Source organism: Lacerta agilis, chromosome 9 (assembly GCF_009819535.1).
Source record: "Lacerta agilis isolate rLacAgi1 chromosome 9, rLacAgi1.pri, whole genome shotgun sequence".
Lineage (NCBI taxonomy): Eukaryota > Metazoa > Chordata > Lepidosauria > Squamata > Lacertidae > Lacerta > Lacerta agilis.
This window is the reverse complement of record NC_046320.1, coordinates 39628145-39647661: the sequence shown is the minus strand read 5'-3', so window position 1 is coordinate 39647661 and position 19517 is coordinate 39628145. Positions and strand designations below refer to the sequence as shown.

The 19517-nt window shown below is 44.4% G+C and overlaps 1 protein-coding gene across 1 annotated transcript in view; it reads right to left on the bottom strand.

The window, feature by feature from the left end:
• RNF150 (ring finger protein 150) overlaps positions 1–18373 on the bottom strand; it is an 81316-nt gene extending 62943 nt beyond the window's left edge. The window contains exon 1 of the mRNA XM_033159763.1: positions 17601–18373. Within this exon, the coding sequence (XP_033015654.1) occupies positions 17601–18141 (541 nt within the window). The 5' untranslated portion in view covers positions 18142–18373. The remainder of the gene's footprint in view (positions 1–17600) is intronic.
• Between the last annotated feature and the right edge of the window lie 1144 nt (positions 18374–19517).

Here is a 19517-nt window from a genome sequence, read left to right as displayed (position 1 = left end):
GACCACGTCTGTTACAAGGGAAATGGTAAGAAGGGTGCAGAGGGTGGGAGGGTCAGTTCTTTTTTTCTTTCTGAAGAGTGAATGGAAAAGTGACTCGATCTTCCTCCCAGGATGGGGTGACAGGAGAGAAAGTGGTGTGACAATGGGGGAGCCAACAGAGGGCATTTTGCCCAGGGTCCCCTGAATGCGGGCAGTGCCACTGGCTGCATTTACAGACAGACACAAAGCTGCAGATGCAACTGTGGCTTAGTTAACACAGCAACAGCAGGCTCTCTCTCCCCCCCCCCCTGCCCCCAGATGCCACTACAGACCTCCATCTATAAAGCTGCAACAAGAGATTAGGAAAAATGCGGTTCCAGATAAGTGAAGCCTGTAAAACAGCAAGAACTTTGATCACGGGGGATTCTTTAATTACTTAGCTATTGAGCGGAAAAACAATGAAAGGCAGAATCTAAGGAAGAGAGCTTCTCTATAACGGCCTGACAAATTGATTTCAATTAAAAAACAAAAAGCAGAAAAGTATTTTATGGCTCATTGTTTGAAAACACCCACAAACCCAAAGTCATGGGGATGTTACAGGGTCAAAACTCACTGCAGAATTTGGAGACAGACATACAGTAATACAGTAGAGACTGAAGTGTTATCTGTAGCCATATACTGCGGAAAAATGACTGGGTAGATCTGCCCTACGGTCTGAGTTTTCCGGGACAAGCCCAGGAATCGGGAAGCAAAATGGCGCCTGGGCAGATTTTCACTGAATCAGCAAAATGTCTGGGAAAAGAAAAGCCCCAAAACTTTTTTTTGAGGGGGGAGTCCCCCCCCCAAAGAGCCAAACAACTTTATCCCAGTTTTCACTTTTGGGAATATGGCAGCCCTATTATTGGGTCACATATTTATTGCAGGCCACTTCCATATTAAGTGTGCCCCATATGCATGCAACTGCTCATGTGTGCATCCCGGAAGTGACACAAAAATGTCACAAAAGGGGACGGAATAGGGTGTTTGCAGGCTTTTTCAATGGTGTTTCAAATATATGCGATTTCATTTAAAAGTGCAGTGCCTTGGAACATAGCCCCCACATAAATTGGGCCCACATAAATTGGGAGTTGCCTGTACTGTATTAACCTCACAGGAATAGAAAGCACAGAATAATCTCAGTAAGACAGTACTAATGTGCTACTTCTATGGGCCAATTATTTAACACTTTGGAAATTAACGGTTTTGACTTGCATGTTGTCTTCTAACTGATCTATCTTCATACTTGGGTTTTTTTTGTTTTTGTTTTTTTGCTTTTTCTAGTACAAAATGTGTTTTGATGTGACATTTTTTGTGCTAACGAAAGCAGGGATATATCCACTGAAGTTAAACGTTTATAGCAAAGCTTCACTTAATTAAATGGCTTCATAACACCTAATGCTTTTATTGATCAGTTTCTTCATCTTTGCTTTTACATTATGGGAGGGTAGGGGGGGAATAGATTAATCAGTTGTTTTTAGTATGATTCAACATACAGTGTTGAATAATCTTTTTTATGATGGGTTTATTTGTTTTTGGCTTATGAAGTCTTTTCTTTATACATTTTTGTGTTTAATATTTGTTGATTGATGATCAAGCATTAATTTCTCTGGTGAGTAACCAGGATCAGCATTGCTGGAGAAAAGCCACAATGAAACAGTCTAAGATTAAGCTGCAGTTATTTTGAAAATGTTCTTTTAAAAATCTCAGAACTGACCTGTTTTTCCAGGAATCTAACTTAAAACAGCGAAACAGATTGTTTTTCTCTTTCAAAAGAGTGAGATTGACTTAATTGTTTTATGATGATGAGATCTGGCAGAACCGTTTTAAGAAATGGACTGACAAGCAGCCTAAACAGATTGGCTTTTGTGTTTTATGAGGTCTAGATGTATATGAAATATACTTGGCTTAAATAATGTTCCAAAGGAATTGCCTATTTTATATACTGATGGAAATGACTGGGTCATTTTAATTAGCCATTGCTTATTTAATAAATGCAGTAATCACAATAACATTGATAACACTGAATAATATCGAAAGTGTATAGTTTTTATTTTTTTAAGAAAACACAACACCACTTGTTTGTTTATAGATAAACTTAGTATTCACTATCTTCTTTTTTCAATTACATTCTTTAAAATTATATAACAATTCTAAGTTATAAGAGATTATATATGAAAATCAGCCTGTACCTTTTGGGGGGAATGTCACCCCCCCCCCTTAACAAAAGAAAAAGAAAAGAAATCCTCTTTTGTGTTTCAAGTTAATGTCCTGGTTCTATCACCCTATTTTTCCATGTATAAGACGCCCCCATGTATATGACAGCCCCCATTTTTTTGAACCCAAAATTAAGAAATCAATATTTTAAACATCAAACAAAACAACTTCTTTTTCATTAGAGTGCCCACGGGAGCTTTTTTGGGGAGATCACCTTCAAGCCCAGGCAGAAAGCATGCAGGATCTAGATGAGCAGGTGGGTGGAAGAGAGGGGGCCAGTCTGTTGCCCTCAAGTTCTTTGCAGCATGAGCCACAACCTGCCCAATCTGCTCTGCCTGGAGACAGTGGCAATGGCCAGGTCCCAAGATCAGAGCCACTGGCGCTGGGAGTGATCTCCGTGGACTGGGCAAGACGAAGCAGGCGGGTGCCGGAACTGGGAAAGCCACCTGCTCCTGTCCCCAAAATAACACCTTCAGCACGGATTGGCGGCCACGCCGCTGACGTCACCAAACTTTGGAACCTTGGCAGGGAAGGTTGGGTGAAAATTTTGGAAGGTGGGGGCGACAGGCAGAGTGGAGCCTTCTGCGCAGGTGACAAGGCGTCCTCTTCAGTGTTGCACTAGAGGAGCTTTTACAGCATACCTCGTGAAGCTTGGGCTCCATGCACCAGGCTCACTCCCGGCTGAGGGGGAAATAGTGCCTTTGGGCATGAGCAAAGCGCCTTTCTTTTTCCGCCATATCGCCTGACAGCAGCCAAGAAGAAGAAGAAGAAGAGTTTGGATTTGATATCCCACTTTATTACTACCCGAAGAAGTCTCAAAGTGGCTAACATTCTCCTTTCCCTTCCTCCCCCACAACAAACACTCTGTGAGGTGAGTGGGGCTGAGAGACTTCAAAGAAGTCCAAGGTCACCCAGCAGCTGCATGTGGATGAGCGGAGACACGAACCCAGTTCACCAGATTACGTGTCTACCGCTCTTAACCACTACACCACACTGGCTTTCAGCTCCCACCACCCACCCCGCATTCACATTCTGTATATAAGACGACCCCCATTTTTTTACTGAAAAAAGTCAGCAAAAAAAAAATCGTCTTATACACGGAAAAATACAGTAAATTGTTCAGAATATATAACGTATATAATGTAACTTGCTATCAAACCAGTTTATTTCTCAAAATGTATTGTTATATTCTATAGTATATAAACTGTTAAAGTGCCACTTTTCAGCCAACATTTTATGAGCATTGTATTTGAATACTATAATCTAAAGAATTTCAGCATGCACATGGGGAGTGAGGGAGAAAGACTCCCAGTTTCTCCTTACAGAAGTGTCTTCCTGCCCCACATTGAATCCCACTCACAAGGCCCCCCCTCAACCTCCAGGACAGGCTTTAGAGGGATGCCCAGGGACTGCAGCAGAAAGAGGAGCTGGAAAAACCATCATTTGCAGAAAGCATATTCACCCATACTTAACCAATGTCACATGAGCTGTGTTAGATGCCAACTGAACCCCAACTTTAGTTAAATCTGGCAATTAATGCATTGGGTTCATTTACAAATGGCATAAATAAAACATTCATGATGAACAGGAAGAATGCTTTAAAAATAATAATTACATAGCAACTTATGCAATGTCAAGGCAATTTTTGAAAAGCCGTAGTATGTAAGAAAATACATTCCTCTTGCATATGCATATACCTACAATTTCATGGTGTTTTCAGGCACATCTTTCTTTTCCATCTTAAAATAACCTTTTTAAGATCTTAGAACAATCCAATATAAGTTTTGTTTTCAAAACAACCATGCCAGTTCTTGGTTTTTAAAGCCACCACCAAACCATACTGCTTTTCAAAGTCCCGATGTCTTCCAAGAGGCACCAGGGAGACAGGTCCTTCCCAGCATCCATTCACTAAAGAGGAGAAATGCCTTTGCCAGGGGGTTAGCCTTGGAGGATAACGCTTGAGGATGTGTGTCTTCTGAAACTGACCCCCTCCATCCATGATCCTTTAAGTAGTTAGAGGCAGTGGGAATGGTGACAGCGCTAGGAGGACAAATACTGAATGGTGTACATCCTATAAGGTTGAGGGTCAACAAGGAACAGACTGTTCAGTTCCCTTCAACAACCACTTGGCAATATGAACATGCAGCCTTTGGCTATTGACCATTCTGGGCAGCTTTGGGGAGATGCAGACTTCTTTTTAAAATATGCAGCATGCCTCACAGTTCTCCCATTTCTTTTAGGGACCCACTCTTCCAGTTATCCTTCACCTGTTTTGGCAGCCAGTGCTTCCTCATGCTAGCTACCCTTTTTGGTAACATATATGCTTTACAAAACCACCCAGACCTATCGTGCATGGACTATACTCGGTTAACAAAGAGATGAGGTTACACGAATCCATGGTCCTTTTACATATCTTATTTCAATAAATCAATGAATGTATTGTGTCCTTCAGCAGCCAAATAATCAGCGATCCAATGTAGATGAAAAGGGAAGAAAAGCACCTTATCAGGATTGAATACTGCCTTTGTGCAGCATGACCATGCAAGAGGTACTGGAATGTGAAGAAGGCATTTGAGCTACTCCTTCATAATCATGGGAGTGTTCCTTCATCTGGCTGCAGGTGTAAGAGACAGGCAGAGGCGGGGGTGGGGTGGGGGTGGGGGCAGATCATATGAGCCCCTGATCAACACCTGCACTTCTTTTCCTCACCAGCTTTATCTTCTGAAAGCATTCCAGGTGCTAAGTGAAATACATGCAAGAGTTGTCATAGTGCTTCGCATACATGAGTCAACGAGAGGCAACTGTGTTAACACAATAATGACAGGATGCTCTGCCACAATATTGTAATAGCCTAATTAGTAGGTATCATATTGATACTTAAACATCAGGTCTAGAACAAGCAACAATGAACCCCTAATGCACTTGTATGTCAGCATCTGATATCCAAGTATTCCGAAATGGAGTGTAGGGTTCATAGTACATGCTAATACAGGTATAATGTCAGAACACATGTTAATCTGAGATACCTGAGACCGCATCAACGGCTGTTTCCATGGAGATCAAGAACTATTTTAGTTCTAAAAATGCCATCAAACAATGCTAGGGAAACAGATTGTGAAACAATTAGGTGAATCAGCCCTACAAATACCAATGTTTGCTGCTGAGACAACCTGAATATAGTCTTTCATAATGTTATTCAAAGAAATGTGAGGAAGTGTCTTCTGGTTTAATTGCAAGCAGGTAAGGTTTACAAGCTAGAAATGCGCAACAGTCAAATAAAAAGTAGATACCGTCTATGGATGCATTGGAAAACAGTATTTAAGATCCAGATCCAGTCCTATCACTACTAAGCATTTTTCTACTTCTGCTTGCTCCAGCACTCAATTTGACCTCAGATTTAAGCACTTCAATTGTTTAGTTGTACCTACAAAATAGGAAATTCTTTCCAGTAGCACCTTAGAGACCAACTGAGTTAGTTGTACCTGCTTGACACGGCTGACTCTCTAATATATAAAGTCTATATTGTCGCCACATTTACAAGGTGCAAATCGCTAACTCCATGTCAAAGTATTAAGATGATGGCAGCTTGAGAAAATAGGACATACAGTGTATATTAGTTACAGGTGGGTAGCCGTGTTGGTCTGCCATAGTCAAAACAAAATAAAAAATTCTTTCCAGTAGCACCTTAGAGACCAACTAAGTTTGTTCTTGGTATGAGCTTTCGTGTGCATGCACACTTCTTCAGATACACTGAAACAGAAGTCACCAGACCCTTAAATATAGTGAGGGAGTGGGGAGGGGTATTACTCAGAGTGTGGTGGGAAGATAGCTTTGTCATGTATAATGAGATAAGAATCCAAGTAATGGATGATGATGATGTATATTTGCATCTGAAATCAAAGTACAGTGGTACCTCTGGATGCGAACGGGATCCGTTCCGGAACCCCGTTCGCATCATGAGCAGTCCGTATCATGAAGTGCCACATCTGTGCATGTGCGTGACGTGATTCGGCGCTTCTGCGCATGACATCATTTGACGCGTCTGCGCGTGTGCAAACCGCCGAACCCGGAAGTAACCCGTTCCAGTACTTCCAGGTTCGACGCGATCGTAACCCGCGCCGAACATAACCTGCAGCGGCCATAACACGAGATAAGACTGTATCTATGCTGCAGTTGGATTCGTGCATATGGCATAAAGTCCTCCCAACCTGCAGATGTATAAAATTATATATAAGTTGTTTACAGGCCCAAAACAAAACAAAAACAGAGACTGTGGTTGATGCTGACTGCAGTTGCGGTGCCATACTTTGTGGGCTGCAAAAGTTACCACAAGAATAAGTGAAGCAGGAATTAAAACCTCCATAAACTTGGCTTAGCCTTTTTGTGGGGTTTAATGCATTTCATTACTTTCTTCCTAAAAATATAAACTTTGAAAAGACCCTTCTATTAGGGTTGGAAAATCTAAAAACTTCCTCTACCTTGGTTTTTTAAAGAAAGCTTGGGGGAACATCTGGCATAGAAGAGTTTCAATTCAGTCAGTAGGAGAAGTTGATGTTTAAGATTCTGAAATCCTACCCAACCCTATCATCTGTGATTCTGCATTCCTACTAAATGTACAAAACTCAGGTAGACTGAAAGTTACTACATGCATTTTTTTTTTAAAAAGGAAAGTGCTCTAAAAATAAACCCACAGATTGTGAAATCAAGATATAGCCACATGAAACCCTCCCCCCCCCCAAAAAATAGCATTTCTCATAGTTGGTGCCCAAACAATTTCACACGGTTGTTGTTCCTTGGATAAAATGGAGGGGGGAAATATGTATCCCACCTTGAGCATCTTGGGGAAAAGGCAAAATGTAACAAAAACAAAATAAAAAAATAACTCCATGGTAATCTTCCATGTAAAAACTGATCATATTATTTCACATACACTCAGGAATTTTCAAAACCTAGAACAGAAGACTTTCCTCTTAATATACTATTAGCAGATTGCAGTCAAATTAATGAATATATAGCACAACATTCCTTCCTTGAGATTTTCACAATCACAGGAACCCTTTTTTGGACGTGCCAAAATATCATAGATATCTTATCAGAGCATCCTTATGTAGAACGAGTGCATTTCAAGTTTTAAAAGCATGGTGGCTTTTACTGAAGTAATGGGCACTTGGGAGAGGTGCCATCTCTCACCTGTACAGATTTATGTGCCATAATTTACATGTATAATATGAATATTAATTATGTACAGGTATAGTGATTTATATTATGAATATGCAAAGGGGGAATGCTAAATTAGCATCTCTCTCATGTGCCAAATCCAAGAGACTCTCCCTAATAGCAGCCAGGCACCCAAAGTCAGCGACAGACTACAGTGTACTGTTTAATGTCAGGAAAGATGGCAGTCTTATGCCAATATTTAGCCTTTAAAAGCACTGACCCCACTTCAGGGGTGCGATCCGAATCTTCCCTAATCACTTGTGATTATTGAGAGAACTCCAGTTAGGTTTCTTTTCCTCCAGGCTATGAAATTCAGTGGGTTACCATATCTGATCTGAGGCTTTCTCAACCAGCACAAGAATACTTGCTGAAGACACATGTCATAGGTATAAACACAAACAGGAGGTGGAAACCAGGTAAGTAAACCTTCCCCTGCCACAAAGAGAGGGATGGTGCAAGCAACATGAAACTGAGAGACTAATGTCTCTCTTGTTCTATGGCCTCATATAATGTGGAGTTGGGCTGGCTTAAAGTGCAAAGCTGAAACTAAAACACTAAAGCTAGAACAACCAGTTCACTAAAATAAAATGGTTTATGAGAATGAATACACAGAAATTTTGAGAAAAGCGAGCACGAACGTGTCCTCCTTTGAGCGACAAACTTCCTTTTTGGTTTAGCATGCCTTCATTTTCCCTCTCCATAACTTTTTATAGCTCTACTTCTGGCATTTTGCACCAAAGCCACAGTTGCCATGCTATCCTTCCTTCTTACCCATTTGACAAATGTATGAATCATAAAAACAAAGGCTGAAACGTATAACTTTTTCTGCTTTACTCAGCACATACATACATACATACACACAAACACACACTGCTGGAAAAAGTAATTTTTCTACCTTCTTAAAACTTCCAAAGATTCTGGCCAACAACAGCCCCCACAAAACCACCCAGAAACCTCCCAAACCATGACTGCTATGCTTGATAATAATAAAAAAGAATTAGAAAAGTCTGGTTCTGGGTACTTGGGTTAGGATTGGGGCCATGAGAACAGCTCACTTTAATTCATTATTTTGGCCCTATTCATTTGCAATGGCCTAGTCCACTTTGTGAAATTTAGGGCACAAATCTTGCCCTTTTGAGAATGTGTGGCCTTTCCCTATACCAAACACTATGACTGGATGCACACACAGTGTCCATTGAAGCTCTCAGGGTTGCATCAAATGAAGTTGTCCCATTAGCACAAGGACTTCTGCCTGTGCAATGGGACTTCCTCTCCCTTTCCTCTCCCTGTGTGCCCCACATCTGCTTGGGATTTTTCTATAAACCCTCCAGAGTAGATTTGTGGGGAGTGGGAGGTACAAAGGGGGAGCAGGAGAGGAAATTCCATTGTGAAAGTAGAAGCCCCTTATACTGAGGGATTGCTCTGTTGGATACAACCCTCTGTTTCTCCTGTCCAGTGCAATAGGCTTTCTGACCCGTCCTTTAATATCCAAATTAACTATAAGTTTTCCATGAATGCATAAATGCTTTTGCCTGCACAGGCATCCATGGAAATGGAAGGAGGGGAAGAAAATGTGGAGATGCATTCCATTGTAATGCATTCCACATGAAAAACAAATGTGGAATACATTATGTCAAGAGCTAGTAGCTATGAGGGGAGTCGCCGCAGCAAGCATCAAAAGGGGGCAATGCTAGGAATGGTAGAAAATGCTGACCATGTTTGTTGGGAAAGGAATTTGGGTTTACACAATTAGGTATAAACTGCTATTTTAGAAAAATCAGAGCCAAGGCAATTTAGCACTTCTCTGGGATGTGCCTGCATTAAACCAGTTTACGGCTGGTACTCAACAGGGAGCCTTCAGACTTTGCCTTGGGGCTTTAGCTGAGACTGCTATCAAGGTGAAGCTGACAAAAAGCTTCCTCACACTTTGTCAAGAGCAAGGGTAGTTTGTTTGATCGATCCTTGGAGGATCACAAAGTGATTTGCAGTTAACCTGTGGTCCTCCAGCTGTTGTTGAATTCCAGCTAGCATGGCCAATGGTCAGGGATGATGGGAGCTAGAACCCAACAGCACCGAGAGGACTGCAGGTTAAGCAAGGCATGGTCTAAAGAGTAGATAGTTTCAGCTCCAGCATAAGTAGCCCATCAGGAAAACACATGAAAGGCACCAATGTCAATGTCAGCTTCTGTCCTGGAGTGACCATATTCATGGTGCTACTATTAATGTATAAAAACCCTTAACGGCTTGGGACCAGGACCCGAAGAATCCCATTACCCCATATATCAGGCTTCCTCAACCTCGGCCCTCCAGATGTTTTGACACTACAATTCCCAGCATCCCTGACCACTGATCCTGCTAACTAGGGATCATGGGAGTTGTAGGCCAAAAACATCTGGAGGTCCGAGGTCGAGGAAGCCTGCCATATATGCACATTCAGCCACTTCAATCTGCAGAACTGGCATTTCTACAAGTTTCACATGATGTTGTTTCTGCAGTTGCAAGGAGTTAATCCTTCAGTGTGGCATCCCTACACTGTGGAACTCCCTGCTCATTGATATTAGGCAGGCTCCTTCAAGCAGCTTCAAGGAAAACAATTTTATTGGGACTGTACCACAAAGGGGGAGAGGAGGTTAACATCCTCCCTCCAAGGATGCTGCAGTCCCAGTCATGATCACCCACTTGCTGCCCAAGTCGCTCTGACAATGCATCCACACAACCCCAAACTCTCTAGCACCCTGCCTCACTGCAGCACTAGCCAGGTATGCTGCAGCAATGCCAGTGTTGGTATGGTGGCTCTGTCCCTCCACACTGGCCACTACTGAATACGTATTGTGCAAATGCAATATTTTATCTGAAAATAACACCTCAGCTAAAACACACAACTATTCTCCAAATAAAATATATCCGGAAGTCCTAATCACCCAAAGTCTCAGGTAGCCTGTACAGTAGCTGTTGCATCAAAGTATTTCTGTAGGAAGTTCTGATCTCCTTACTGCGTGCCTTTAATACCCCAGCACATATGCACATTTACTTGGAATGTCCTATTAAGTTTAATGAGTCCTAGTAGGGATGAGCAAGGGACGCGGGTGACGCTGTGGGTTTTTTTTTTTTTTTAGAAGAATTTATTAGCATTTTCATAATACAACACAAACCCAGACCCACACCTACAAATACAAAACAATTACAAATACACATAATGCCAGGATTCTTCTTCTTGTTTATATACCTAGCAAAAAAAATTCTATTTCCGAATCTTGACGTTTGACTTCCCCTGCCTCTTCACCTTCGGTTTTAAATCCATATTTTACTTTCTTAACACCTTTTCTCTATAAAAAAGAATTTAACTCAAATTAAAGATAACACAATTATCTTCATCATCCTATTGTATCGTAAATCTTGACAAAATATTCTTATAAAAACTAAACTTATTTCTTCTGTCCATTATCATGCTGCTTTAACTTAAAATCCAATATCCCCTTACTTATTCAAAATAAACTTATAATTAACAAACTTCACTCTCCGATTTCAGATACCATAACAGACCATTTGCATTTTACATTTAGTACTTCATCCCACCCCCCCTCTGTCCATTGTCTTTCTCTGTCTTTCGCCGGAACCAATCCTTGAGATGTCTTCTTTTACCAAATGTCCACAGATCCAGGCAGTATTCACAACAGACCTTGCATCAAGTTTCAGGGTACACATCACACCATTTCTAGGCTCCTCCGTTTCTTTGTACCATACTTCTTCTTCATGTAGATATCTTAATTCCATGTCCCATGCCCCCGAGCTCCCACCTCGGGGTCTGGATATTGTAAATTTTCCCGTTCCGGGGCTGCCACCCCCAGAAAACGGTTCCTTTTCCCGGAGTCGCCCAGCCATTTCAGACCATCCTTCAAGTACCCCTCCTAACTCTCTGCCAAGGTTTTCTTCCATTGTGTAAAACTTTTGAAAAGCCTCCTCTGTGGGAAGTAAGTTCTTTTTATTTATAATCCCACTCAAAACTTGCAGTTTCCGATTAAGCAGTTCCAGCCTCAAGACAGCAAACATTTCTTCCTCCTTTAGACCAGAGTTCAAAACAAGTTCGAGCACAAAGTCCAGCATTTTGGAGGGGAGGGTGGGTGTCAAATTTCAGTTCCTGTCTCTTCCTTCCTTTGTTTCAATTGTTTCCCACGTTTCCCACGTCAGTCCAAATTTCCCATCGCCATTTTTTCTGAAGCCAGAGTGTAAAGATCAAAACTTTAAAAGGAGATATTTTCTGCCCACTTAATCCCCAAAGGGAAATCTCAGCAGTCTCAGTTTTCAAATTCCAAACACTTTGTATCCATTGTTGTAGCAGCAGTCACTCAAACTGGTTATTTTCTTTCTCTCCCGAAGGGAGGGAAGCAGGCTCCTTTTCCTCTTCCCCCCGGATCGTTCCAAAGATATAAAAGTCAATCAAAGTCAATAATACTCACAACCACCGGGTTCTTTCAATTCACAAAAGACAGGTAGAACTTAGACGCTCATCACAGGCTTTGCCGCCGCATTTACATCCCGGTTGGGGCATGTCCCCTATAGCCCGGCTCCGTCGTCCCTTCACCCCCGCTCCCCCTTTACAGGGGGAGCGAGGGAAGGGTTCGGAGCCACAACGGGCACAGCCGGGGAGCCCAGGGTGCGGGACGCTCTTCCCGCACCCCACCGGAGCCCCGCTTTGCGGTAGCGGGGCTCCAAACCCCCGGGATGGACTGGGCGCTTCGCAACCGAAGCAGCCCACGACCACCCGCAATGGCGTCGCCGCCGGAAGTCCTGGGTGACGCTGTGGGTTAAACCACAGAGCCTAGGGCTTGCCGATCAGAAGGTCGGCAGTTCGAATCCCCACGAAGGCATGAGCTCCTGTTGTTCGGTCCCAGCTCCTGCCCACCAAGCAGTTCAAAAACACGTAAAGTGCAAGTAGATAAATAGGTAAACAGCAGGAAGGTAAACGGCGTTTCTGTGCGCTGCTCTGGTTCTCCAGAAGCGGCTTAGTCATGCTGGCCACATGACTCAGAAGCTGTCTGTGGACAAATGCTGGCTCCCTCAGCCTATAGAGTGAGATAAGCGCCACAACCCCAGAGTCATCTGCGACTGGACTTAAGTGTCAGGGGTCCTTTACCTTTCTAGTAGGGATGAGCAGTAGCTACAGTCAAATCTTGTGCTGAATCCGGATGCCTTGGAGAGATTCTTGGCTTCTCCAATGTGTAGCAGTATCTGCACAAGCCAGGTGCTTTGAGTTAGAGGAGATACTGTATTGCAAATCACCTCGTGGCACCTTAGTGACTCAGATGCAAAAAAAGAAAGAAGTCGTCCAACCATGCTACAGACAAGGGTCTGCAAAATGTGAAACTATGTATCTAAGCTTTCCATAAAAGGAAAACACAGGTGAAGAAAAGGTACAGCTTTGCAAAATCAAACTTATGCCTCTAGCTTAAGGAAACGTCAGGATCATGAATGGGAAGGGATAGCTCATTCATGACTGACAGGCCTAGTGTTCAAACAGCATCCTTTCCACAAGGCACCTGCACTCTCCAATTCTAGTGCTTTGGAGGGAGAGATGCTGAAGGAATATGCACTTTCTCACTATTCCTTCTTGATCTATTGCTGTTCTGTTCTAAAGAGCAAAAAACATCAGAAAGGGTTTTGATGAAGTTTGGAGGCATCCCTCCCTTCGGCACCCTTTTCTAATCATTGTCCAACTTCTTTGATCCTTTAATTCCATTCTGGTTTTATGTATTCCAAGTGTTCTTGTTCTCCTGAGTAGCGCGTGTGAAAAGTCTGGTCCCTTGCTGACCATTTTGCCTAGAGAATAAGGCATATCCCTTCTTAAACACACAACATTCATAATTAAATCCTTTCTAGCAAGAACACAGATGAATTCCTTGCTGTGCCTCCAGGAGGTGTCTACCATTTCCCCAACACACACACTGATTCTCTGGCAGGCACACCTGAACTCTGATTAGCTGGAAACTACTTTAGCTGCCCTTTAAGCCTACTGTGGGTCCTGAGCCCTTAAAATGGGCCTTGGCCATAGAGACTTTGTCCCTCTTGATTTCCCCAAACCGCAACTGATGCTTTAAACTTCCAGTGCCAGAAGTGACCATTGAGAGTAAGTTCACAATGTTCATTTGGATAAAGTGTAGGATGATTTAAGACCTCTAGTCTGGTGCAGTGTTTTATTTCAACTTTGAGCTTTGTACCTGCTATTTCTCCTCCCCACCCCCCATCCCCTTTTTTTAACTTACACTCAATTTGAATAAACTGCTTAATTAGATTTCTGGGCTGTAATGATTTGGGGGCACACTTGGATGCTGTTTATCCTCCCACCATGTGGCTTAGGCTGCTTGGGGCTACACTAGGGGTTGTCAAAGTGATTGGGTGAGCGGACAGGAGACAGGCTGAAGTTGCAAAAAGTCTCGGAAATCAGCTGGCTGCTCTCTAACACTCAAGGAGATCACTGTAAGGCAGTGGGAATCCCGCACCCTTGGCATTAGGTGACACAGAAAAGGGTTGTGGCAGCAGAGAGAAACTACTGCAGGTTCCCTAAAGCTATGAGCCTGCCCTTCAAGTTTGGTGCTGAAACAGGGGACCGTCCTACTGTCACAGAGAGCAGTGTTTTAGTTAGCCTTGTAGTTTTGAGGCCTTTGCTTCTGCGCAACTTTGTGTAATATTTTTCAATCAATCCAAATGATTTTTTTAAAATGTGTATATCACTCAACCTCTTGTTTTTAATGATATTGTTTCTCCCATGTGTGGCCATGTCCCAAGTGATTATTTTCATTTATCAGCCATGATTGTTATTAATATTACTTAGCGCTTACTTCCTTATGTACCTCTTTCCCACATACACACTAGGGTCTTTTACTGAAGTACTATTTTGTGTGAATAAACACTCACTGCTTAAGCAGAAAAGCACCACGCAACAATAACACACACATTTAGCAAAGTGTGTTGCCCCCATCTTTCTTGTGCCTGATCAGGGCAAGAGGTGGGGGCAGTGGAAGAGATGGCTCCACCCACTAAGCTGAAATGCAACTTCTCTGTTGTAGCCAGAAATAGTGATGACATTCAACAGCTGCAAGTTCGCTGGCAGAACTAGCAGTGGGAGCAAACAGCAGAGAACATGGGTTTCCGTTGTGTTCGCAGCAGAACCCAGATATACAACCTGCCTGCTTTGTAGAAAGCAGCTAAGCAGGGAGAAGGTTCCAGGGCACTATATCACCTGAGCTGTCATCACACACCTGTAAAGGATGGAGAGAGCCAGGGTGGCAGTGAGGGCAGGACTGCGCTGGTTGTGCACAAAATTCACATACCCTTGTTCCCACTACCAACTTGATGTTTTCCTCACTGTCACTCTGCTGGACACATCCCAATCTGGCAAACAACAACACTGGCACAGCTGGGAGGGTGCCATGACTGACAGGATTTCAGGTGGGATAAGTATATGGGTCCACAAGGAGCAAGTTTCCAATGCCCACATTAGCCTATTCCTCAAATCAAAAGACTTTGTTCGCTGCTCTGTGTGCAGTAGAACCAGTGGCACCTCTCTAATGCTGCTGATTTTTTTTTAACCACAAATAAAACCAAAGGGAGGGGAAAGAATCCCTTTCAGTCTTCAGTCTACACACACACACACACACACACACACACAGTGTCAACTTAAAGGAACCTAGCACAAAACCTCCTAGGCCTATTTGTATGTAATTTGGCAGGTTTCACACCTAGGGGCACTTCTGCTATTTTCAGATCAATCACCCACAAAACACCAGCAGAGACAAACTGAATCTCTCTGAATTTATTGTTCTATTGCCAGTGTGCTGCCCAAGCTTCTTCTTTTTTTCAATACTTACTTTCTATGCTACTAGTGACCAATAAGCATAATAAATAATTTTCTTTCTTTCTTTCTTTCCATCCCAAAACTGCAAATGCTGTCCTTGTGAGGAATCTGCAGTAGCTATCTTTCTTTGGTAGGATCTATCCCCTTAGAAGGGACTACCACGCCTGCAAATTTTATCAATTTCTGCAAAAATATGAGAACTATAAAATGTTATTCTAAAAAAAGAGATTAAACTTTAAAAGGCACCTACCACAAAAAACACTGTATTGATTTGCCTGTAATTTGTCAAATTTTATCCACTTTGGAGGGGCTATTATGCCCACATAAATCATCCATCTCTTTCAAAAGGAATAACACTGGAACATTTTTTAAATTTCTCAACAGTGCATAGGTGAGAAAAAAGCCTCATTTTTCTGAAGAAGATTCAGACCCCGAGCTTAATAACAGAGTCTCTGAAGTCGTTTGAGCCAAACTGGGCTGTTTCCCACAGTGCCAACTCAAGGTCCAACCAAATATTGTGGTAGGTATATTTCCCTACCTGTCAGGGTCTACAACTTAGTAAATATTGTTAAAATAATGCTAATGTTTTGCTACCAAACTTGCCTCTAGGTTCCCCTCTAAGGTGGAGAACAACTGCAACCCCCATCTAAGCCCCATTGAATTTTGTGGTTCTTACTAAAGAAGAAATATATTTACCTAGGCTGGTTTGCAAGATGTGTACAACCCAAATTAAAAAGTGGCATTTTGACTCTCCATAGTGTGGCATTTTGGAATAAGAAGCAAGTACTGTAGCTCTTGACCATGTAGGGCCCTGCCCCCAAACAACTACTCTTGGTGTTTTCTAAAAAACACAACATTTTCAAATACAGATAATGAATAAGAGCACAACATGTTCATCATACAGCCTGTTCTTGCATACTGATATTTTGTAATTATTTTTCTCCCATATGACAAACTGGAATATATCCAAGAGCACCATCACATAAACATCTACACTGTGTGTGTTGCAAAGAAGCCTTAGCAGAATTCAAAGAAGCCTAAAAGTGGATTTAAAAATTGCATGTGTGCATATACTACCTGAAATTAGACAGTAATCCGTGTCACAGGAATTGCAGACATTGTACTAAGACTGCAGTTTCCAAGTAAAATCTTCTAACAGTAATTAACCTAATTGTGTTCCTGGCATCCTGAATAGCTCGTTCTCTTGACACAGTGCTTGCACAGCCAGAGTGAGTGAAGGCAAAGAAGCCAGAAGAAGGCTTACAGCAACAGCACTGTACACAGAAATCAGAAACCTCCTGGGATTCGGGAAGAGGCTTAAAACACCAGAACTTTCAAACTTTCCCAGACATATTGAAAGGTGCTGTTGTATCAGCCCACTGTTTAATCAGCATAGTTCGACCATTCATTACAAAGGGCTGCACCAGCAAGCCCAAATGTAGCATGAATGAATTTGAAGGAACACAGAAAGTAATGTGCACATCTCGAATGGCCACTGAAAAAGGCTTAGCGTGAAATCAAATGTCAGGATATGTGAATGTCCTCCAGATGTGGTTGGACTCCAACTCCCATTATCCCTGACCACAGTCTATGCTGGCTGGGATTGAGGGGAGTTGGGAGTCTAAGCAACATCTGGGGAGCCACAGATTGCCCTTTCCTTCCCTGCACCAGACACACTAGCCTCCCATTCCCTTTCCTACCTATTGCCAAGATGCACATCATTCCAGCAGCTTGCCCCCTTTCTAGGGTTTCCCTTCTGCCCTTGTACCTGTCCTCTTCCCTTTTGTCTTCCACCTGGTTGGATCCTTGACTACTACTGTACAACCTTTCCCCCTACCCTCCCCAAAACCAGCTGACCTACCTCCCCTAATTACTTCCCTGCTTCCCTGAATTCAAAAGCCGTCCTTGCATCCATTGTCATTTAGTTTCAAGCTATTCAAAGGCCAGCTCTTAGATGCGCCCCATCACTCACTCCACTAGCCTTCCCCTCTTTTTCCCCAGCTCAAAAAGAGGCGGGGGGGGGGGCGGGCAGAGAGAGAGAGAGAAATAGCCAAAAACTCATCTTGTGGCGAGCCAAGCACACAGCGCTCCCTGCTTTTTACCCAAGCCAGATCCCAGGATGTTATTAACCCCGGCCACGGCCATTGGCTTGGCTATTAATAACATCCTGGGAGGCTGGTTGGGTGCGATGATCCAAGGAGGGGTGCGATGAAGCTGTCCAGAAGGGAGATCCTCAAACAGTGGGACTTTTTTTGGATAGGGGGGTGGTTGTGCACCCTCCCCCCTAACACCCGCTCACCTGCGGGGGGCATGGTGGTGGTCTCGTTGGCGTTGCTGGAGCCCACGTTGTAGACGACCACGGCCGAGGCATTTTGCGCGGCTGCGTGCCGGATCTTATCCTTGTAAGTGCAGTTCCCCTTGGGGATGAGCGCGATCCAGATCTTGCCGGGCCCGGGCACGGCGAACCTGGCGTTGGGGTCGCAGGCTAGCCGGTCGGCGGCCGCCGAGGTCATCACCACCTGGCCCCAGACGTCGTGCTTGGGCGAGTGTTCCCCGTAGCGGCCGCACTCGGTCTTCTCGCTACGCAACTCCCCGCCTGCGCCGCCGCCGCCGCCGCCGCCACCCGCGCCAGGATCCGGGTAAGTAATGTTCACGAAGGCCGTGTACCACTCCTCTTTCTCGGCCACGGTGAAATCCAGGCACAGCAGATGCACGAAACAAAAGGAAAGCAGCCATGTTGAGAGAGCCAGGCTGCGGCACGCTTGGATCACGGACATTGCCATCTTCGCCTCCTGCTCCCGCTCGCCCCCCCGCCGCCGCCGCCGCGCGCGTGTCTGCATGTGGGGGGCGCGCGCGCGCGTGGAGAAGGCGCGCGGGGACACGCCAGCCCGGGCGGAGGCAGGCGGCGCGCCCTCACCTTTGCAACCCGCTCGGCATTCCCAGCTCCTCGCCTGGGAGCGCGGGGGGAAGAAACAAAAGCGGACGGCGGCGCAGCCTCGCTTGCCGTCGGTCCGTCCTCCTCGCTCGCTCTCTGGCGGCTTAAGAAGGGCGGGCGGCAGTGGCTGGCTGGCTGGCGCGCCCGGCCAAGCGGGTCCTTTTCAGTGTCAGCGGGGCTCCCCAGAGACGCGGGTGAAGGCGGCCTCTTCGCAGCTAAGGGAAAAGCCCCCGAGAGGCAGCGCGCTGCTCCGGCGGCCTCTCCGGCTCTCGAGCTCCTTCATTTCCCCTCGCCTTGTGGGCTTCCCAGCAGCCTCACGCCGGAGGAGATGTTTTGTTTTGGAGGGTGGGGGGTAGAAGGGGCGGGAAAAGAGGGGAGTTAAGGTTGGAGGGGGGAGCGAGGAGGTCGAGCGCAGGAGGAGCTTGCATGTGATGTCAAGAGCTCCCGCTTGCAGCTGCTCGGCTTTTACGAGGCTGGTCTCTCGACTTTGAAGGGAAGGAAGGACGCCTGCCGGCAGACAGAGGGAAGGCAGCCTGCCCGGGCGCCGTTTGCAGGAGAGAGAGGAAAGGTGAGGAGCAGCGAACCCCGCTTGGTCCCCTGTGAACTGGGGAAAGTTCACGAGGCCTTGTTCGAATGAGTCTCCGCAGGTGGGAGAATGGACTGCGCCCGCGCGGGAGGGAAGGCCTCTGTGCTGTGAACGTCTCTTTCTGTAAGAAAATCTCTGCGAAGAGACAACTTGTCGCAGCAGAGCAAGAGGCAGATCGAGAATTTTCAGCCTGATATGCTGGGGTGATTTTAAGAAAATAAAATAACTTCCAGGCAGGTGTTGTTGCTTTTTAAATGGTGGTTATAGGCAGTGATTTATTTATTTATTTAAAAAAAATAGTTTAGGGGTACTCTCATTTTGACTCAAGAAGATCACCATTTTATAATTCAAATCGGGAAAAATAAATACAGTAAATGGACAAAAGTACAGAGATTCACGAAATGTTTAGGGGTATGTGTACCCCTGCCTCCCCCCAGAAAAAAGCACTGGTTATAGGGACTATTGGGGGGGGGGGAATGGCAAGCCCCTGCTTGGAGTTTGAAGTGGTACCTGTATGTTCCACTTTATCACCTTGGTTTCCTCAGGGAGCTCATTCTGCTGCAGGTCATAATGAGTGCAAGCAGCATGGTAAGTGGATTTGTACCAACTTATCCAAAACTGCTTCACTATCCTGCTAACTCATCAGTAACCATTCATACAAGCTTTCATTCAGTGTTATCTCTTGAGATCTGCTC